This window comes from Borostomias antarcticus (genome assembly GCF_949987555.1).
Source record: "Borostomias antarcticus genome assembly, chromosome: 14".
Classification (NCBI taxonomy): Eukaryota; Metazoa; Chordata; class Actinopteri; order Stomiiformes; family Stomiidae; genus Borostomias; species Borostomias antarcticus.
Window position 1 is genome coordinate 14,705,146 of NC_140247.1, and position 23,376 is coordinate 14,728,521.

The 23,376-nt window shown below is 45.3% G+C and overlaps 1 protein-coding gene across 1 annotated transcript in view; it reads right to left on the reverse strand.

Annotated features, from left to right (window-relative positions):
- igf2bp1 (insulin-like growth factor 2 mRNA binding protein 1) overlaps positions 1-19,874 on the reverse strand; it is a gene marked incomplete at its 3' end in the record, with an annotated part of 46,588 nt that extends 26,714 nt beyond the window's left edge. Inside the window, exons 1-2 of the mRNA XM_084448779.1 lie at positions 19,362-19,874; positions 17,972-18,032 (exon numbers count right to left, since the gene is read on the reverse strand). Coding sequence (XP_084304905.1) covers positions 17,972-18,032; positions 19,362-19,536 — 236 coding nt within the window. The 5' untranslated portion in view covers positions 19,537-19,874. The remainder of the gene's footprint in view (positions 1-17,971; positions 18,033-19,361) is intronic.
- Between the last annotated feature and the right edge of the window lie 3,502 nt (positions 19,875-23,376).

Consider the following 23,376-nt stretch of genomic DNA (forward strand, 5'->3'; position numbering starts at 1 on the left):
GTATCCAGAGCTTTCACATAACCTATCCGTCATAATGGAGCTTCGTCGAATGCAACAAAGCTTACAAAACGTTTCTGAATAACCCTGAATATTTTCGCCATTTTAGCAGTCATGAAATGCATTTGATCAGAACCTCAAAGTACACCTGGGACGGGAGCGCGTGAGAACGACGAGCAAAGCGCTGTCGCCACGTTTTTACGGAAATAGGGTTCCAGGGATTCGTGTGAACATTTTTCTTTCTATATCTATATCCGTGCCTGTTAGCACCAGTTCAGTTGCATATTGCATGTAAAATACTGAGGTATTACTTTGAATATGCACGTGAGGATGAATACATGCCGCGGAGTGCGGCCAAAAATGGACACTGTCCACGTAGCTCCTGCTGCAGCAGTCTACCCAGTGTGCCGCTCCGCCCTGGCCTACAGAGAGAGAGAGAGAGAGAGCGAGGGAGAGAGAGAGAGAGAGAGAGAGAGAGAGAGAGAGAGAGAGAGAGAGAGAGAGAGAGAGAGAGAGAGAGAGAGAGAGAGAGAGAGAGAGAGAGAGAGAGAGAGAGAGAGAGAGAGAGAGAGAGAGAGAGAGAGAGAGAGAGAGAGAGAGAGAGAGAGAGAGAGCTGGGGTGGTCGTTGCGGTGGGTGGTATAGGAACGAAGAGGAACCTGAACCTAGTGAGAGAACAACAACTCTGGAATTCATTTAGCAGTGGGGAGAGAGACATGCTTCCAGCCTGGGTCAAAGTTTACGCCCAGCTCCACTGATGACCCACGCGCAATGAGAGTCTGGCAGTCGACACGCGGACTCCATTTTGTTGGGCGCAGCAAGTGGAGCGAGTATTCTCCATTTCGAGAGTGCAGTAGTAGGCCCGTTGTACTTTTAGTAATTGCCAAACTTTCCAGACTCTCAAAGTGTCATTTTTTGTGTAGATTACATCATTTTTTTCTTCTATGGTGACGGACGTGAATGATTACAAGATGACAAGAAAGGGCATTTTACGCACAACACCAGCCTACAAAATGTAGGCTAATTAGTTGGCCGAGCTTTAAGGGAACGAATACATTTCTCTTTATATAACCATTTAGCCTATGTCTTATATCATGTGATTTCACCCAAACTCTTTCGAGAAGTGACCTTAAACTATAGCCTATGGTGATATAGGGTTTACCGCTGGTAAACGAGGGGGATCTATTGGGTCACAGTGTGGACCAATAACCATAACTATGGAGTGTGACACAAGTCCACAGTTAGTCAACAACACGCAGGTTCAATGAAACCCTGCTGTTTAGAGAGCATACCGTGTGGGTTCTCCTCGGCAGCTTCTGTCTGTGCTGTGGAACCGTGTTGTGGTTCTCTGCCCTCGCGCCTGACACTCCCTCTCTGATGCACGCCATTTTGTGCGCACAGCCACAGACCTGCCTCACATGGGCGGGCTAGGTTCGAGGGGGAGAGCCGGGGCTAAATGTCAACTGGGGGGTATTGAGTAGTTTTTCCTTTTAAAATACGTTTTCTTTTACTGACTTGAATGGGACGGATTTGTATTCATAATTAGTCTATTACGCACACGCATCAGATCATGCTATTTATTACGCTCGCCATCTAGATACTGTATTTATCCCCGAGGTGAAATTGTTTGCATTGTCTATTGCGCAGTGATCACAAAACTGATCTTAATGTTATCAGAGAAATCTAAAATATTAAGTCGAAATATGAAATGACTCGTTTTTCCTACTGTTATAACCTACACGTTACACCAGACTATAGGCTATAAAACAGACTGCATACAATGCAAAAACACTGTACCCCCTTGTTCACTTTTAATGTCAAACTTGACTGAAAATAACAGAGGTATAGAGGCCTAGCCTGCAGATGTGTAAAAGAAACCAAAGGCTCGTGTGAAAATGTTGTGGAGGGCACTGCTTAATAGACCTGAAGCTGGCGCTTTCCTTAGAGCGAATAAGCATCGAATCTACAAGTGACCACGGTGGACCTACATCTGTAGATTTAGAGTGTCATAGTAACAACCACGGGTCAACGAGACTGAAACAAGTCATGTTCATCTGATCAATAACACGAGAATGTGTGATCTCAAATAAACATGGTGAGTCTACGCCACGGTTGACAGGTAAAACAGACGCGTTCACCTGTAGGCTACCCTGACGTGCCTACAAGCATTCGCCTAAATGAAATGGTGAAATAGCCCACACACCTTTATAGTCCTGCTAATATGCATTGCATATAGCCTATTTTGCAACTTTAATTGTAGCCTATTAGGAACTACATTTTCCATTGTGTCAACATGGCTGTCTGCAGCGGGCTGTTCGCCTCGCCGGGGGAGGGAAACCGAGAGGAGTCAGGCAGGTTCCCAATGTGCTCATGTGAGACACAGGGTTCATTACACTTGTGAGGAAATTGCTTTACAATAGAGAACATATCACTTCCTACATGATATATATCTTTATATCTCTCTCTGTATATATATGTGTGTGTATGTGTTTATAGCCCTCGTAGGCCCTCTACCAGGCGTCCGTAAAGCCGGATTTTCTAGTTCACTGCGAATGGCACAACCCTAGATAAGTGTCTACCATGTGAGCGAGCAAGTAGGCAGCCATCTTTCTATGACAACGCCCAATTACCACAATGAAACGCAGAGGCGCAGAATATACCAGAACAACGCTGGGCAAAAACAGACAGGGGTGACTGTTAATGTGTCATTACCTGAGTACAATTAGCTTCACGTAACTGCATATCTACTCATCTCTGGGCTACATGGTGGGTGTATGAAGCACATATTATATTATGGCTCACGATTCTCATATTATTTTGCTGCCCGCATCTGTTTTATCACCATTGTTTAAGGATTAAACAAAGGGCTGATTGTGTGAACACGGTACAGTCGAGCGGCTGACAACAGACCATGCGCAATATTGCTAATGCAGATTCTTTACGCGCGCACTAAAATGTCGCTTAACGCCGGACGAGATCGAATGTATTCTCAGTCGCTTGTCTGTGTCCGTCCGACGGCTATCCCGGACATACCTCCCCCCACGGCTCAGCTGCCAGAGCTGCTGCTGTTCGGAGGAAAACCTGCCTTCATTCATAAAGTCAGTAAACTACTCCAGAGTACTACAGCATCGTGGAGAGGGCGGATCTCAGCCGGAATGCACCGCCCACCTAGAAGGAAGAAAGGCGAGGGAGGGTGTGTGTGTGTGTGTGTGAGAGAGAGAGAGAGAGAGGGGGGGGGAGGGATAAGAGAACATGGAGTATGGTGTGGAATAGAATGTATGCCATGAGAGCATGCCTAAAGCATAGCACGTTTTTTTTTCTCTCGCTGGCCAAAACGGATACTGACACATTTATCATAGGCCCGCATATGCACTTTCGTTCGAATAGTGGCTTAGTGTTGCTGGGCTTACCGACCCCACCACCACCATGTTCAGGGGCACACTATGGGTTCGTTTCCCCTCGCTGCTGTGTGTTTGTGAGAGCAGAACAATGGAATAGATTGAACCACGCATATAAGATTGATAAATTAAAACGATTACTTTAATTTGTTGTTGGCGTGACTGCAGCTTAAGAGAACGTTCACATTGGGCACATTTAGATGGTGCGCCTACTATGAAACAAAGCCTTTAATACGACCATTATCAAAGCACGTGTGGGTCGAAATGTATTATTTAATTGCTCATAAGATGGCACAACTGACAGAAAATGCAAAGCCCAAACCACAAGGTCTCACAAGATGTGTCAGTTCACATCAGGCCATGGAGCAGAGCTGCTAAAACCAACGCAACTCGTTTTGGCGTCACATAATGGAAAAATACTAGTCTAGTTTGTTAAAAATGGAACAAACAAGGAATGGAGAAATTTGTAATATCTTTGTGATAATTATGGGTCACGCAACAACGCTGGATTTGAAATCAAATTTGCATGCAAATAGTGAATAGTAGACTAACCTAGGCCTACTTTATAGGCACATTCATTACTACTTTACGAACAGAATTGTTTTCAAACAAATTAGGCTATTATATTCCAACCAAGTTGCATAGAGCTGGAATAATACATGTTCGGCCTATTCTATGTGAGCCACAGTACGACCGCAGGCCTATAGGATCTAGCAAGAATTCGTTTCAAAAGTGGAGGGCGAGTCTGAACCTGAGGAATTTACTCCCAAAACTAAATCAACACATCTACAAAAAACCTATCTAATAATCTGAATGAAATGTAACTCAATTTAAACATTCCAAAAGAATGATCATTTCAATGTCAACCCTGACACAACCCTTTCGTAGCTTTTTGTTGTTACATGTCTTGTACGATGAAATGTAGGCCTATTCGATTACTTTTAGTTCAAGATCAAAAGTTTAAACATATTTCTTTAATTTCATAAATTACAATACATAAGGGATAAACAGAACTTCATTATAGGCTACTAAAATGTTGCTGCATTTTGCAAATGAAAATCTTATAAAATTTCCCCAATCTAATAGGCCTACTGTTTTTGCTCAGAACCAATTGAAATTACAATGTTTATGACTGAGATCTTGGAATTAGTTTAAAATTAAATCATGGCACTACTTTCAAAAGAAACAACTGCAAGATAAATAAGTAGTTCAAAAAAGGCAAATATTAGGCCTACATTTGTCACTTCAAAATCATTTTGAGTAACTGCTTCTATTACAACCATAATACCCTAAAACATCTTTATTATCAGTTCCTTGTTTACAAAGGTTGTCAGTTAATTTTTTAACCACAGTGGTTCATTCCATAAGCAGACCGCTGCTGACCATCACTATCTGGTTCAGCCTGAACCCTATCGCTCATGGACTGAACACCTTTCATTATTTCTGTCACTTCCATCAATTTGTCAAATTAGTATTTAAATATAGGTGACATCTAAGTTTTGGATAGGATATTTTTAACCGTGAGGCCCTCGAAACAATTGGAACGTTCAAAAGTAAAAACAGAAGTCTTTGGCTAATCATTGACCACAACCAAAACTCAATTCCTTAACACAAACACACAAGACAGAAACACTAATCTGATTCTACAACCATCCACACAACCTAAAACCACAGTATTCTTCCAAATGAGAGGGAAACGGTTTCTAAAAGGTGGTCGTGATTTATCTTTAATGGCAACAATCAACTGTAGCCTCAGAGACCACATGCAGGACTGTGTGAGGACTTCTCTCCTCTGTTTCAAAAACAAGATGGGGGTGAGGGGGGGGGGGGGGGGGGAGGGGGAGGGGACGAGGGGTAGGTTCCTCCTTTGAAGGTGTGACGTCAGTCCTGACTTTGTTTTGAATCAATGAACACCAAGGCCCTATAGAAGGGCCCGAACCCGGGGCCCGCCGTCCACTCTATATGCTGCTAACTCTTCAGGGCTGCCAGCCCTGGAGCCCCACCCTCCCACACACACACACACACACACACACACACACCATCCTCCCTGTTTCATTCTCTCCTCGTGTGCAACCTCGAACACAGCACTACTGGCTATAGTTGCTTCACCGATCCAACATCACAAAAGCTTCTCTTGGGCGATGGTTATTTGTGGTGCAGCAACCTTGGGGTGAATGTGAAGATCATAATCGAATCCAGATGACCGTTATCGTTTCTGACATGAATTCTGCACAATACTAGATTTAATGTCAATCAATTGCATTGTTGCCCGCTTTCTGGTGAATTCTCATAAAACCTTTTACATGTATCATAAGTTGATTGTAAAATAACAACAACAACAATAAACAAAAAGTTTAAATGAAGATACTTATCAGCAGTAATAAACACATGAAGGATCACATGTTCTCAACAGCATTCTAACAGCACTCAGAGAGAAGAGAGGCGGAACCTTCCGTCCATTCCACACTCCCATCATGCAATGCACTGTACAGTTTCAAGACATTAACGGCATTATACGCTAATTGCAAATTGAGCAACAGATTTCAGAGAATCTGGCAGATTTCATCTTATCAAAGGAAGGAGCAGATTTTGTATCTAAAGGATACTTTACCAACATAAGAATAAGTAGTGGAGACAGAAGATTAAAGCACATCGTTATAACAAACACTTTCATTAATAGACATGAGGCCAATGAAAGAATGATTTAAGCAAAGTCAACTCAAGTTTCTTTATTGCTACACAACACCGTTGATTTGAGTTCTATCACTTTCTTAACTGAGAAGACATCAGACACAACGTAAATAGCATCTGTTAACGGACGGGACACACCTCCTGTTCTGACCAACAGGACCGCACTGTCACTGCTTAAAGAGACGTCAGCGCTCAAGAGTCTGCTATACGGCTGCTTGGTGAGCCATTCTAGCAATCCCCCCTCCACGCGCGCGCGCACACACACACACACACACACACACACACACACACACACACACACACACACACACACACACCTCCATTTGAGCATGTTCTGTGATATGGCACACATGCATACACACACACACTCTCAATCTCTCTCTCTCTCTCTCTCTCTCTCTCTGAGGGTATGATGAAGGGAGTGTGTGTGAGGGAGGGAGGGCTCATTCTGAGGCTGGGGGAGGGGGATTGAGTAGGGGAATGAGGATGGTAGCTCCCCCCCTTTTGCCTTGAGTGAGTGAGTGAGTGTGTGTGTGTGTGTGTGGGTGTGTGTGTGTGTGTGTGTGTGTGTGTGTGCGCGTGTGTGTGCAGCGGGAGGATAGCATGGCTATACCAGCACATGCCTGTTTGGCAGACATGTGACCTGGAGACTCCATTTTAACCGTTTGAGAGTCGGAGGAAGGAAGGAAAGGAAGAGCCAGTGAGGGAGGGAGGGAGTGTCGAGAGACAGAGAAAGAGGGGAAGAGAGAGAGAGAGGGGGGGGGGGTTAGACACAAACAAGAGAAGACAGGGAGGGACTGATAGCAGGGTAAAGAATAGAGGTTGAGACGGTGTCGGCCATTGGGTAGCAGTCTTTAAATGCAGCCATCAGTGCACCTCCACACCTAACCCACATTCTCCTGTCAGCTGAAGCCGCTACACTGGAGGCTCAGGTTTTAGTACCTCGCAATACCGCTTTCAGTTCAGTCATTTGGATAAGAATATCAAAGATATCAGGTCCTGTCAAGTCACCCGAGGAAAGACTCTTGGTCCTCTAATCATTCAGCAAAGCCTCAATGACACTTAACACTAGTTTAAAAACAAACAAAAAACAAAATTCTTGGTTATGTTGAACGGGCACAAGCGCAAGCCGGGAACTTTTTATCATCAAGAAGGAAAATAACTTTTTTTTGTTTTGCCTCAATCTCAAAATGATTTCACATAACTGAACAGTGTGTATCGCATTTCAGGACTGAGTTCTCTGTGAATGAATAGGGCAGAAAATAGAATCCATATGAAATGCTTTCACTGTCAACATTCTGAAGCACTCGGCTGAACAACACTATTTGAATTCTCAAAATAGTCGAATGTATTTAGTTTTTGATACACAATATGATTTTCACAATATTTCATGTGTTGTATTAATTTATACATCTCACAACTACAAAGCAACACAATGTAATACATTTGAAATTCAACCTTTCAATTTAAATTCAATCTTTAAAAAACCCATTTGATCATGCGGTTAATGTATAAAGCAACCAACCAACAATAATACAGTACTATTTTGAAATTTTACACAGTGCCGCTCAATAATTCAACTGAACAATTTGAAGTTTGAGATAAATAGCTTGACATGCATACCAATTTGGAGGACAACTAACTAAAAGTGAACACCTAAGCTCTCTGTAAATCTTGCTTTACGCTACAGCAACCTTTTCCTCTTTTAATAAAAGAAACCTCACAAGAGTGCAAATCTGCTTCTTGTCTTCTAACAAGGCCTAGAGGCAACTCTACCCTGCAAACCCTCCATATGAACCAACCATTCAGAGAAATAAAAGCACTGGGAAATGATATTGACGAAAGGGCGATCTCCTACACTCTTACTTCAGAACTGGTTAAGCTCTTAGATGCTTCTTTAGAATGGAGATGCACTTGTGATCAACGCATCTGCCTAGGTTAAATGCACTAACTCTAAGTCGCTTCGGACAAGCTCTGCTAAATGACTGTAATGTCATGTGATGAACCAGGTGAAAATGTAAAGGTGTAGACATTACCAATCTGGATTCTCACAAATATGAAACCCCAGGTTTGAACTCCACTCCAGCTACGGGTCGACGTCGGTATAGTCGACGTCTTCCTCTCTTTACGTCCTCATGATGGATGGACGGCATGGCGAAAGAGAAAGGAATGGGATGAATGTTAATCGGAAGAGAGGAGAAGAAGTTCAAACCAACGCCCGTTGAGGCTGCTAGCTGCTGGCGGGCAGCGATGAGCCCTCCTGAGCCCTAGACCCTCCCCTGGACACCAGGCTGAGCCCTAGACCCTCCCCTGGACACCAGGCTGAGCCCTAGACCCTCCCCTGGACACCAGACTGAGCCCTAGACCCTCCCCTGGACACCAGACTGCACACGGACGGACGCTCCTGGAAGAAACTCTGATCGGGTGCCAAGTCCATTGTGGTGGTAGCCCGACCACAGCCAGGAGGAAGAGTATCACAGTAACACCAGAGTCCATTAACCCAGCCCACCCCCACCCCCCCAGACCTACACCCGAACAGCACAGCTGCACAGCGGGACGTCACCGGGCTACACCCGGCTTCCTCACCTCTCATTGGTTGGCCAAGCGTGCAGGGGAAACTCACAAACAAAATGGCCGCCACAAATCGACCAGGTGGATGTGACTGTCGCAACCGACCGCTTTTAGACGCCTGGCGAGGGGGGAGGCTGGTCACGTGACCCGAGGAGACGAATCACCCGAAACGCTGAACAAAACCCGGGCGGTTTGGTTGATGCGTGGACATCGCCGTGACATCAGCGCACAATATCTGGTAGTTGTAAATTGTTCGCAAATGAAATCCCTGTTCAACCCTTTGGTTACAACCATCTCGTAGATATGTTTTATATCATTTGAAAGCCCTAATTCTAATTCCCAAATCTTTCATATGGTGTATAATGTTCATATCAAGTTCATATGTGGGTCGTACTATGAACACACCACAAACATGTTTGTACGGACAATCCATATTCATAATTCATATTCGGAATGTGGGCGCTGTTCTTACTGTATTAAAAGGGTTAAATGGATGAATTAAACACAACTCTACTGAGATTTACGTCTGTGACAAAGAACGTAATTTCCTCCTCTTTGATGATAATCTCGATGATAATCACCTTTCTTTATATCTGGTATCGAAACCTACATTAAACTTCATTATAACGTTACATTACAACTCCCTCCACAGTACGCATCCCAACACGAGCGCTATGAAGATGTACGGTCTTCAAAACCACAATAGATCAGTCAAAACCAGTTATTTTCTTTCAATCCCTCCTCCATAAGAATGCAATAAGATGTTACTTCAAAATAATCTCAGTGAACACAAATGCCATGAATTCAATTTCAAAAAGCAACAAAAGTCCATAAGGTTTGGATTCTACAACCCGGGACTGAGGCCTCAGACTCTGCCTTGATGCGATGGCGTCTGTCCCGTGACACGCGTCACCGGGCGCAGCTCTGAGCGTCTGCGCATACCAGTGACCTTCACACTGACCTTAATTCGATTTGAGGAGTCAAATGTGCTAATGAAGACGCGGTATCAAGCGTCACATTACAAGACATCCATCCTGCTCTTTCACTACACTGCCCTGCTAACCCGAACCCTAACCCCATCCTACACGGTCCTACCGTACTAGCCCATAACCCTGTCCCACACGGTCCTACTAACCCCAACTCTGTCCTACACGGTCCTACTAACCCCCTAACCCCATCCTACTTGAGAGTGACAAGTGCATCTTTGCTGAACCAGATGAAACGGTATCTGGATTCTCACAAAGGGTTTAAGCTCAACTCCAGCCAATATGAAAGCACATGTTTAAGCTCAACTCTGGGTAAGGGTCAACTTCAATACAGATGATGATGTCTTCAGGTCTTCGGAGGCCGAACCCACAGACAGTAACGTGAAGAAGAAAAGAAAGGAATGAATTGTGTCTCAGAGGAGCGGAGGAGAGCATCCTGACCTTCTCTACCACTGGTTTAGAAGAGGCGTGGCCTCGGAAGAGAGAAGCCTGATTGGATACTCCGTAGCGCCAGTCTGATCAGCGTTTTTATATATAAGGAAACATAATTACTTTTCACGAAAGGCCGCAAGAAATTGAAGCAGCCGAAAACTACATTTTGAAACGGGGCAAAACAACACACAGCTACAGCTGTTTTTACAATCAAGATTTTGGGGAGGATTTCTTTCTTTCTTTCTTTTTTAATGAAAAACATCGTAAACGTGTCAAACTAACGACAAGAGCACACTGCTCAACGTTGAGATCTCAACGCACTTCCTCAGGACTTCTGAAGCAAATGAACAAAATAGACTAGAATAAAATCACCCCTATATGGGTCAGAAAATCCGACAGGCGTGGACGGAGCTTTTAGCTCCGTGGTTCTGGTTCTGGACGAGCCCCACGGCGGAAACCCGGAGGCCTGTCCAGCCGCTCAGAAACACACCGGTGCCCTGAAGCTCGCGGATGCACCGCCTCTCTCATTGCAACTGATAAAAAAAGAAAGTCAAGAATTTTGGATCCAAGGGGCAATGCTGTTCCCCCTGCCCCCTCCACACACACACACACATGCGCTCTTTGCCCTGTGGGGGAGAGTTTGGCAGTGTTTACTGTGCTGCTCCACAGAGAGGCTGGTTCACAAGGCTCACAGAGAAAGGTCAAGGGTCAAAAGGCGTGGTCAGAGGAAGAAGTTCCCCTTTAAGAGAAATGCTTTGTTAAAAAAAATAAAAAACAACGAGATAGGTAAACCTCAGCTGGCTTGGTCGACACGGGGTAAACAGCTACATGGACATTAAGTAAATACACAAACAATTTGAATGAACACGCCTGAGCTGTGTGTGAATGAAAACAGACTGTGCTGATATAATCTGAATTTTAGATTTTGGTTAGCCCATTAAGAGACATACGGGATTCATTTACATCCGAGTTATATATATATATATGTATATATATATATATATATGTATATATATGATCTGTGGTCCTTTAAAAACTCAAGAAGCAAACTTCTTTTGAGGTTGAATCCAAACAGAGACAGTGTGTTTAACCACCTAAGCGACTGGTAGAAAGAGAGCATTGTACAGTATGGATATGAGTCTGCAGTCTACTTTCAAAATGAAGAAAGACACTGTAACTGTAACACATCGGTTGTCAGAAATCTATATTCAAGATTCGTTATGAGTCAAGAAACTGTGCCGGCTGTGGGAATTAATATGTTTTCACAGAAGGGAATGCCCTAAGTTCACCGTGCGACAAAGGGTTTTCGATCAATGTTAACCGGTGCGTCGGGATCCTTTCTGTTCTCTCTCCCCCAGGCCGGCGGCTGGTTGCAGGGGGGCTTCCTGACGGAACATCCCCACCGCCGGGTGCCTCTCCTGGGTGAAAAGACCTCAGCCGTCTGGGGCGGAGTGGATGGAGCTCCGGATCGTACACGCTTCGCTCGCAGACATGATGCATACACACACACACACACACACACTTGGAGGAAAGCTTCAAAATGGAGGGGCCTCTTTCCCTTCCGTCCATATAGGCGGTAGTTTACCCTAGGGCCTCTCTGCGACCCCTCCCCCCCTCCCTCCCTCTACCCCCGGCCCCTCCCTCTATCCTGCCCTCCCTCATCTTTGTTTTCCGAGTCACAGTTCCTCACATGCTTGGCGGTAGGTACTACGGCTCTGTCATACATGTGCTGGTTCAGGCGTGTGCTGCTGTGTGAGGCTGTGGGTGGGGAGGGGCGGGGCTAAGGGTGACTTGAGCATTCCGATTGGCTCTGAGGAAAAATCCTATCTCTCTCTCTCTCAACACACACACACACACACACACAGAAAGACCTGTTTGACCGTACATCTGATTTCCAAGATCTCCTACCTTTCGACCTTCATAGGTTTACTCATTCAACAGAGCACCAAAGATCCTTACAACCCCCCCCCACACACACACACACACCCTCCCTCTCTCTGCCTTCTTCTTCCAGGTCAAAGGATCAAATTTTTCACGAGACACGTCACCAGTCCGCCTGCTTGTTTTCCACAGTGGCTACGGTCGGTGTGTGTGTGTGTCAGCGTCCGTGCGTGCGTGTGTATGTATGCACAGGGGTGGGATCTGAAGGCTAGTGGCGGCCATGGCTAGTCCGCCCCTGCTAGCCCTGAGCCGAGGGTGTGGGCGAAGGGGGGGGCGGGGACGCGACCGGCCCCTTTAAAACCAGGACAGATGGTTCAAACCAGAAAGGGGGAAGTCTGCTCACTCACAAGGAGCTGGGGGTTTTCTTAAAGAGACGGTACACATTTTACACACAGCTCTCCCGTGCGCACGCCACACCTCCCGAAGATCGTCTTGCTTTCTATACCCCCCCCTCTCTCTCTCTCTCTATCTCTCTCTCTCTGTCTTCTTTCTCTTATCCGTGCGGAAATGAAAACACACCCTCTCGTTCGCCCTCTCCCAGCTCGTCCGGCGAACCACAACCCCCACAACCCCCCTCTCTCCCTGTGCATGCCCGTCGAGGAAGTGCTTCCATGCGACACCCCTGCCTCTCCTCCCTTTCGCTGTGCTCCTCAACCCCCCCTCCTTCCCTCCCCGGGAGAGAGAAAGAGAATCATATGACTCTCTCTGACTGGAGGAGCTACGCTGTTGTCTCTCTCTCTCTCTCTCTCTCTCTCTATCCTTCCTCTTCTTCTCTTTCCGTCTCTCGTTCAATCGCTCTCTCTATCCTCTTTCTGCTGGCCGCGCAGAAAGCGACGCATCTGGAATGCGACCGTGCGCGGAGCGACGCATGTGGGCGTGAGGCGTCGGGCGTGCGAGAGAGGGAGAGAGAGAGCGAGAGAAAGAGAGAGGGGGAGCAAACGACAAAACGAAAGAGCAATCAAGAGAGAGAAATTGGAACGGGGGAGAGGAAGGGAGAAGGCGAGGGGAAAAGAGAGAGAGAGAGAGAGAGAGAGAGCAAAGGGAACGAGAGAAGCGAGAGAGTCGGGGAGAGGAAGGGTGGAGAGGAGAGAGAGAGGAGAGAGAGAGAGAGAGAGGGGACTGCCTCTCGTGCGCTGCAGCGTCAACAGCCCCGTCGGAACGGCACACAGGTGTTCCGGCCAGCTGATTGGTCGCACCCCCCTCTCTCCCTCCGCCCCCTCTCCCGCCCTCACCGTGTCTTCCGTAGTACAACAGTTGCGAGGGGGCGTGGCCAGCGTGCCTGCCTCCCTCTCGCTCACAGCCAGTCTAATCCAGCGCCTTCACACTCGCTGGAAAAGGGCTTCGCCTGGGTTAGACCCGGGAGTTTTTTTGTTTTTATTTTTATCCAATCTCGACTATGTGCTACACACAACATTACATTTACACAAAACTTTCGTCGCGTTCACAGTTTTGACTCCCAGAATGGGGAGGGAGGAGGGAGTGTTTTGGTGTGATTAAAGCATTTCTGAAGCTAAAGGGAGTGAGTCTGGAGTGATGGTGAAATAAACGTCATGAATCCTCTTCCTTGATTTGTCCTCCAGTTAGAGCCACCACACTTGTGTTTGCTTGACTCCCCTTGTCCCTATAGTAACCCTACAGACCTAGCAGAGCACGTTAGGGGTGGATACCTCACCCCTTATAACCGCCACCCTCACCCTAACCACAGACAAGACCCAGGGCTTAACCAGCAAGCTGAGAGACACTTCCCTTCAGGTTGACTTAGCAATCAGGGACAGGGGACGCAAACTTCTCGTTTCTTCGAAGGCAGCGACGGCAGCGAGAGACTCACCCCTGGGATGGACAGGAGCTAAGTGGACGTAATTATAGAGCGGATTCACAAAACAAACAATTACTGCGATGAAGGCGAGCCGGAGGCGGGGCGGGCGGGATCATCTCTCGGCGCCGAGCGGCCTCCCAGCCGCCGTGTCCGAGTCCTGCCGTCCCACACACACGTGGCTCGGGGTTGTTGGGGTTTTTTAAACGCTACGCAGGCTTAAGTTAGCGGCCCCGGCCGCCCTGCGCATACGACCGCTCTGTCAAGAGCAGAGCCTTTATGACGGCGTTGTTTAGCTTCTCTAGAGGAGGTGTTGGTGGAGGTGGAGGCGGTTGTATTTTTTCTTCTTGAGCACCTGGTGTTACAGACGTGGTTTGGAACTCTTTTGTTTCCTTGGAAGTGTCGGCGACTCGGAAGAGTTAGCACCGAGGCGCTAACGTAGCATCCCTAGCTGTACCCCTCGCTCTTAAACGTGTTGCAAACATGAAAGAAATACCTTCTGCACTCTTGGACCAATGGACTTATGGGTAGCATGAGCATAGGAGTGTGGTGAAGAGCACCTGCACACTGCTGGTAGCTTGCAAAACAGAGCTTCCTTTCTTACTGAAGACAACATTTTGATCCGTGAGGATCTTCCTCAGGTCAGTTTTGTGAGCTACCAGCAGTGTCCGGGTTCTTTTACTCAAATGTGTCGCGAACAAAACGTGCGTGAGGGAAAAACGTCACCGCACGTCACAAACTGACCGACCGTCTGACGTTTTGCTGGCTTTTCTTCAGCGAGACGCCACGAATCTCCAGAGGAATTACAACGTGCTCTGTCTGGTCTCACAAAAAACACACACACACACACACACACACAAAACAGCATGTCTTTCAATATTCTGAAAAATACATTAGATAAACTGTGAGCGGTCACAACAGCACGCTCTGAGCTGTTTCCGTGCCCACAGGACTGGCTGAACCCCACCTCCCTGCAGTACATACATTTCTCATTTGCAGTGTACGTATGTCCTTACGTAAGAAGGCAGGGAGCTAGCGCACGAGGGCAACGCACAATAGCACTATCCCTCTGAAGACCCTTCCCCTATCACCACCCCTCCCTCTACAACACCCCATCTCTCGCTCTTTCTCTCTCTCACACACACACACACGCACATTCTCCCCCTGGTCTCTCCTTCCAACCACCCACCCACGTTCTCCCCCTTCTCTCTCTCTCTCACTTGCATACACACACTTTCTCACCCTTCTCTCTCTCTCACACACACACACACACACACACACACACACACACACACACACACACACACACAACCCCCCCAAATGTTATTTCTCTTTCCCATCCATGCCCCCTACCCTCTCTCCAGGTTGTCTGTCACGCCTTGAACCCTACACACAGCTCTGCCCAGCGCAGCCTACCCTGCAACTACACCAACACACCACCCTGCAACTAACTACACCAACACACAATATTACATATGAACTGCTTCTACAACAACTAGCCTACTACTATTGCAAACCAACACAAATCAACACAACTAGTTAAAACCAGGGCAGGGGTTAATGGATACCAGAGCTCCTAAAAAAACGACTTCTGTCCAAAGTATAACTTAAAATACAATGGGACACAGCTTAATGTCACAACGTATAACAATGATGGAACAATAAGTTGGTGCTGGGCTCCAACCGCATGGCCCGTCTGGGAGGAGAGTCGGCCTACGTCAAAAGCCTCTACACTCTTCTGTAATACCTCAGAAAATGACCGCTTTCTTCTAAATACAACATAATACACCCTCAAAGGCTACCGTGGGTGTGATTTTCATCCAATCTAAATGTTTCCCAATAATGCGCGTGAAATTTCGTGCAACCCCCCGCCCGCCCCCTCCCCCCCTCCGCCACCGGTGCCACACGTTTAGGATTTCTAAAATAAGTCGTTTATTGTTATGTATTCTCAAATAGCAACCAAGAAGATCTCAAAATTAACACTCAACCAGTACAATGCTATATGTTATAAATGCACAATAAAGTCTTCCTACTGGCAGTTGTCCGACCCGGCCATTTTGTGCTTGTGGCATAGGCTAGATTGTTGAAACGTTAGGTTGTTGATACGTTTTCAACCTAAAACCGTTGTTGTAACTTTCAACCTAAAACCGTAAAGGCAACCCCACCATATAGGAGGGAAACACGAATAGATCCGTTTTTTTCTCCTAGGGAGAGGTAACTGCATTGAAATGGTGAGTAACCCATGAAGAAGAAAAAAACACCCTCTCTGCCATTGAAGAGGTTCGCCATTTTTCCCCACTCAAGTGACGTTGGATGACTTCTCTCAGTGGGAGCGACCACGTGTTGTTTCTCAGCCAAGGCAGGCCGTTCCAACAACAGTAAAACGAAGGTTGGCCTTTGAATATACTCTTCAAATTGGGTTTTCCCCCTTTACATGCTAGACTACGCCTATATGTAGGTCAAACGGGCCTATCCAAATTACGGAGCTGCTTAAGAGTGTTGCATAAGGGGAATTATTTATTAAAACTATTTAAAATTCACATAATGCACAGTACTGGCACAAGCCTAAGTATAATAATGACTAATGAATTACACTGCCTTCGCCCTGTGTCAATATACCATAGCCAGAATGATCTAGCCTACATGTCAGCCTATGTATCGCAGGGACGCACAGGCAACTCAATTCTCGAAATGTTCATTTTGAAAATGATTAATTGACAATATGAATGAATGAAAAGCTGTAGGATTTAATTGTTCAGAATGAATGTTCTGTGTTGCTTGTAAAACAACAACAACAAGATAAACAACAACAATGTTGTAATGGCCAATAAAACCACCCAAACAACAAAAGTGTGTGATCTATTTTTGAACACATTTTGACCTCAATGAGGGCGATTGTTTTACAAACGAAATAAAAGTAAGTGAAAGGTCACGGGCAATGAGTGATGTTTAAGATATGGAGATGCACAAATGGGAATACCTAAATGTGGTATTTTAAGCCAGGTCGACTGTGAAGGAGAGAGGGTCGCGCAATGTCCCCCTTTGTTTCAGCATTTAATTAAAAGTGCCTACGCTACTCCAATTATTTATGAGCAATTCGTTGATTTGAAAGGGGGAGTAACCTATTACTAGCTACTAAAACTATAAAGTGGTGTGTTAAAAAACATACATAACCCCAAAACAAAATAGGAGTTATATCAGCAGCCACACCTCACATAGCCTATATCATGCCAATATATTTAAACTTGAATAATAGCCGGAACAGCTCCGTCTCTATCTCAAATTCTACCTGAACCCCTGAAGCACTAGAGCTTCCCATGTAAAGCCTACAGAATGCCCCTACAACCCATACTCCCATGTTCAATGGAAAACCTGAAACAAGATTATCTTTTATTCTCTGTAAAGCATTTTAATGAGTTTATTATTAGCTTGCCTTGTGCGTAACTGTTTGATCTGCCGAACTCAAGTTTCAGCTCTTGGGAAAGAATGAAACGTACACGAACCGTACAGGCCAACACGTTGACATAACTCGAGTGTAATATGTAGCCTAGCCTATATAAGTTCGTTAACCTGTCTCGGTAGGAAGGTCGTCTAAAAGTATCCCATGTCAACATTTTCCATAATTGCACATTCGAAAACCTCTACAGCAACAGTACCAGCATTAAACTCAAAATGTAAGAGTAGCCTAGTCAACGTCCATGTTCAGGTTTTGAGCCTAAATAAACTAGCAGGCTACTAGCCTACTGCTAGGCCTACTGCTACACAAAAGGCCTACAGTTGTACGGGTATGGGTTTATACATAAGTTCCTAAAGAATGAATGGATATCGATAAAATCAGGAGAATAGTTTCCAGTGTACCCACTAGGCCTACGCATAGGCCACCAAAATGACTACGTTTCACGTGAGCAGGAAACAACGTTCATAGTAATGGCATAAAATACACAGCATAATGTAAGTCGATTAAAAACAGCATACATTATGTGTCTGAGATTACCCCAACATTCAAACACACCAGGCAGATGGATAAACACAGGAAAAGAGGTGCACGTTTCAACTTGAACTGCAAAATGTCCCCTTTGTAGAAAGCTAAAGCAATAGATGCAACAATTGAAGTCTTATTGGGGGAAGGGGAGTTCTAAATACCTTTGCTTCTTAGGGACAGAGTGTTCGACCTCAATACGTTTCCCATGGAGCTCCACTTTACCTGAAAAATAAATGTTTTATGTTGAAAATATTGAGGCCACGCCAACCATTAATTAGTCTAGACTATACATTGTGTAAAATGTAGCATTATATCTCATAATTAGCAGCCTACGAATAATGGCTGTTTATGGTGTATATAGCCTATAGGCCTACGGTAGTTGTGTTTTGTAGTTTACATTAAATGTAGAAGATAACAAAGCAGACAACGCAACTACTTCAAGAGACGTCATTGAAAGATGAGGAGTAAGAAGTTATACTCGATAGGCCCCAACTAAAGAAGTCATTCAACAACTGCATTCTGTATGAACTCGTGAGGTCCTTGTGTGTGTCTCAAACTAGTCTTTCTTACATTTCATTTGCGAAGCTTTCATTTGGCCATCTATTAGTCCATATGACAAACTAAAACGCTTCATTTGGGACTTGTGACTTAATAGTGTATACATTTCATTCATTGTCAAACATATAAACAGCTGAAGATACACATTTGTGTGTCCTCCGCGTCTTGGTGATCTATTTCAGGCTCAACACACGAGCAAGCATGGCGACCTTCGCGCTGTATAGAACACACATCACATGTTATATATATAGAAAATCATGAAAAATACACTGTTGGATTCTCCACAGTTACAGTGGAGGAAGGCATGGGGGACGTAGGCTATTGTGACCATGCAAGGGCTCGAGTAATCAGAGTCAATTCTCCTATAAAACATGTTTCGATGTGTGCTTAGTAACTACTCATAGGAAGGCATTTTATCTTGGCTATAGTGGCCTGTTAGCCAAAAGGGGGAGGGGTGCTGTTCGATTCTATAGCAGTCTCCCGAGTACACAGAACCTAGTCATGGAAGGCACTACACTACAGTGCATGGCTTCGGCAAGTACAATAGAAACGCGTGCATATTAGGCCGAAATACTCTCATCCAGCTGGGATTTACAGCTTCCGAGTCGAGGATCCACACGAAGATACCACCGTAATGCACTAGTATTTAGATCTAGGCACCGACACTTGGTGTGAGCTATGCATTTGAATAGGGTCTCTAGATGGAGTCCCCTCCCCCTGTAAAAGTTGAGTAGTAGCTGCTCGACTACAGCACTCTACACTGCTCTCTCCCGATCCACTGTTATGGACAAAATAGAATAAATCTCATAAAATATATCCCTGGGCCATGACGTGCCTGGAAAGAGTGGGCACAGGGAAATTGGGACATGTAGGGCACTGGGCATGCCCCTGCCCCGGTCTACGGGAGCCTATGGTGGTCGTCTCTACTGAATGAAATTACATAAAGGTAAGACACTACTGTAGGGGGCGGCTCGTTTACGTTAAATTACTTACCAGAAAATGTTTCGATAGCTTTCATAGCCCACTGGTCGTCCGGACAATCCACAAACGCGTAGCCAGTTTTCATGAGAAACTGCCCGGAGTATGGGATCTTGTAGTCATCAAAGGTTTTAACCAAGTCCTCTGCGGTAACGTTTTCATTCAGATTTCCAATGTATAGCTTGTTCATGTTGAAAAATAATAGTCCTCCAGTTGAAATGAAAAAATCAGAGCAACAAAACTTTTTTTCTCCTCTGTAATAAAGCAACAATTATTAGTATTCACTATATCTGCCCAGGACGACTAGGTTCAGAGCACTTCCAGATGGCCACTGACAGCAAATGAAATGTATTTCTGAAAGTTAAAATAAAAGAAAAAATGGCAAAAAAGTGAAAAGTAATGGTAATGTTGTAGTCGGATTATGTCCAATACAGAAGTGGGGGAAAAAAACCTTGACTGCAGCAACCCAGGCGAGTGTCGCGCCACTGTTGAGATGGATCAATTGGAGTTAATTTGATGATGGCTGTGGAGGAATAGTGATAGAAGTATGGCGGGATTGGGAGAATTTTTTCCTCTGCCCCTCAACCTCGAGTTGTACCCTGCACTGTCACAGATCCTTCTGCCTAGCGATGGCACCGCCTCTCAACAGACTCGAATTCACTAATTTTTTTTTGTTTGCAAAGAGGAAACCACGTGGTCGCGGAGTAGAGAAAGGGACGGCCCTCCTGGCCGAGGCGAGCTGCTGTGCGCGAGGCGAGCCTCTCCGTGCAATGCGCCGTACAGTACAGTGCGCCGCGTGCGTATAGGAGCTTTATGCAATACGTAGCCCACACATGCGCGAGGGGTGCTTCTTTGGGGTGCTGTGTAGATCAGTTCACCGGGAAAACAGGATTAATTTAAGACGGAATCTGTGTGCGATATTGCATTTTTTCTGTTTTATATATAGGCTATATCACGTTTGTTTTGGAGAGGGTGATTCAATCAGTAGCCTAGTTAAATAGCCCACATGGGCTATTGGATTGGTGACCGTCTTGTTCGAATTATTGCTTAGTCTTCTATCTTCGCTCCTACAGCAGAAGGATCTAGCAGCCTGTCTGTATAGATATTCATGACATGCATGGCCGTTCACCCCACCCATGAATACCCCTCCGCCCTCTCTATGAATATGCATCGTGCGTGGTAAAGAATTTGGTCGCGGGAATGGAGTTACATAAATGACCTATTTGGTGAACTTAAAAGTCACTTGCAGCTAGAACAAAAGGTGGGGGGCAACTATGATCTTTAGGCCAGGAGGGCACTAGCTGCATACACGGCGACGCACTGTCTCGCGCGTAGTGGAACACATGATAACATGTTACATTGTATGAACTACAATGTTGCCCAGGCCGATTCAACCCGGAGGGCTAGCAGAGGGGCACTCAGCGGCCGCGTCACCAGTTGCATTCTATTATGATGATTTGGGTTAAATGATTATCACATGCGGCACATACATTCAATTAGGTTTAGGTTGGCTTAATGTATCCCTACGCAGTCAAAATTGCGCTTTATCCCGTTTCCATCATTCTGGGCTTAGATGAATTGACAGCTCGTACCTAGGATACTACTCGCGGCGGCCACATGGCGCTCAGCCTCTCTACTCCTCCACGCGAGACTGTGATTGAACGTTCAAAATGGTGGATGCAGAAGCCAGGCCCAAAAGCGCTGAGTGCTGCCTCTCCTCCTCTCCCACGGAGGAAAGCTGTCTGACTGGTACGCTCGTAGTAGGCTCGTGCCACTGGAGCGAGCTGTGTGACTGTGCATATGTGCACGCTCTCTCTCTCTTAATAGAAACGTGCATTTACACCACGATAATCGCAGTAGAATACACAAGTTGGATGGTATGTTTGCGCCTACTGTACTCGGCCTGATAGTCAACGTGGCATTCTCATGCTTGGGAAATGGTTCCTCTTTAGACAAAGGAAAATAGATAAAATAAACAAGCTAATTAAGAGGTCATCCAACAAGCTGACTTGTTCACTATACGGGTCACTAAATGTGCATGTTTTAAAGAAAAGCAAGTGTAGGTCACGGGTTTTTCCGCCATGGAAATATAGACTATAGGCTATTCTATACCACGCTGTGAGGAAAGACTACATTTTGGAGATGATCTATTGATAATTTGCAGCTATAACAGTACACAGACCAGATGGACTGCTACACCACCGTGTTTGCTCGGGAAATGAATCAATAAACCTGTAGCCGAGAAATTAATTTATATTTATTTATCTTTATCTTACCACGAATTACTCAGTCTAACAACCATTACAGTGACTGATGATCGTGATAGGACACCATCACTACACATATAATTGCACTCACTTTTTGTGCACTTAGATTTGTGAATTTCCAGCAGCCGTGATGATGGCCATATATGGCTCTCTGTTCACATTAGAATGCTTCCGGTGTATTGAAAGGAAACAGCACTTTAATTATTTCAAATAAGTCAAGTCACTTTTGTAGTATTTGCTATGAAATTGTACAATCATATCATGTGTAGGCAACTGTGAAAATGTATGTTATGAGACAAGAAAATAGCCTACTTAAGTTTGACCACACTCAAGAATGATTCATTTTCAAATGTGGTCATTTATATTAAGGAATATAAATTATAAATATAGGCTATCCATTGTCATGAGTAAACCTTAGCAAAAAGTGTCTGTTTATTTGAAAGATATGTGTGACTAGTCTATAGTCTATATAGCCCACTTAATCTCAGTCTATGAAAAGAAAAATCACTATCCCCTCATCATTGTTAAAATCTGATATTAAGCAAACTAATCACAGCTATCATGTCTAGGTGTCCTAACAGACTATTCTTTCTGTATTAAAGTGTGGTGGTGCTGGTCGCCTTGGAATTGAAGTGGTGAAGCTGGAGGTCGCTTGGACAAATCACAAGATACTTTCCATAAGTTGCATGAAATGTCCAGACATGAAGCAAAATGCATAACCTGTGCAACAACTTGTAATGTACTGTATCTACATCAAAAACATAAAAAGTTATACAAAAAAACAACCCTGAAAACAACTGAGAGTTATTGTGTCATTACATCAAGTTACATGTGAAATGGATTCAGAGGTAAAGCCGCTAGTTGAATGTTATCTATAAATATAAGATGTTAGCACACCCAGTTGTGCCCAACTGGTCGCTGTATCTTGAGGATGGGACACAGACAATCACCTTCTAGAAAGAGAAAAGAGTGCTATCCACTATCGTTTACTATGGCCCAATTAATTGTCCATAAGCTTTGTGGATGGAACACTACAGGGGTGGCCTCTGTACCATTCTGAGAACCTCACCAAATAATCCTCCTTTTCACCAGTCCGCCAGCAGCAGCGTTTCTCTGTAACAAGACAAGCTGTGCAGGTTTGCAGATTGTTTAGGGTATGAGAGGCTTAAGGGGAAAAAAAAGAAAAACAAGGAACTCACTTCCGAATTTGACTTCCTCCCCTCAGTAAAGCTAGCATGTCTAGTGTGTGTGTGTGTGTGTTTTGGGGGAGGGGGTTAGAAGGAGGTCAAAGGGTTGGGGGAAGCAGGGGTTAAATTCGGCGGGAATGCAGCAGAATGGTGCCTCAGCACTGTTGCATTATGGTATATGTGAGTAGCCTACTCTCCCTTGACCCCACGCTGAACCACATCCACATGGTGGAGTAGAACACTCAGACATGGTGGAGTAGAACCCTCAGGTATGGTGGAGTAGAACCCTCAGCCATGGTGGAGTAGAACCCTCAGGTATGGTGGAGTAGAACCCTCAGGTATGGTGGAGTAGAACCCTCAGGCATGGTGGAGTAGAACCCTCAGGTATGGTGGAGTAGAACCCTCAGGTATGGTGGAGTAGAACCCTCAGGTATGGTGGAGTAGAACCCTCAGGCATGGTGGAGTAGAACCCTCAGGTATGGTGGAGTAGAACCCTCAGGTATGGTGGAGTAGAACCCTCAGGTATGGTGGAGTAGAACCCTCAGGCATGGTGGAGTAGAACCCTCAGGTAGCCTA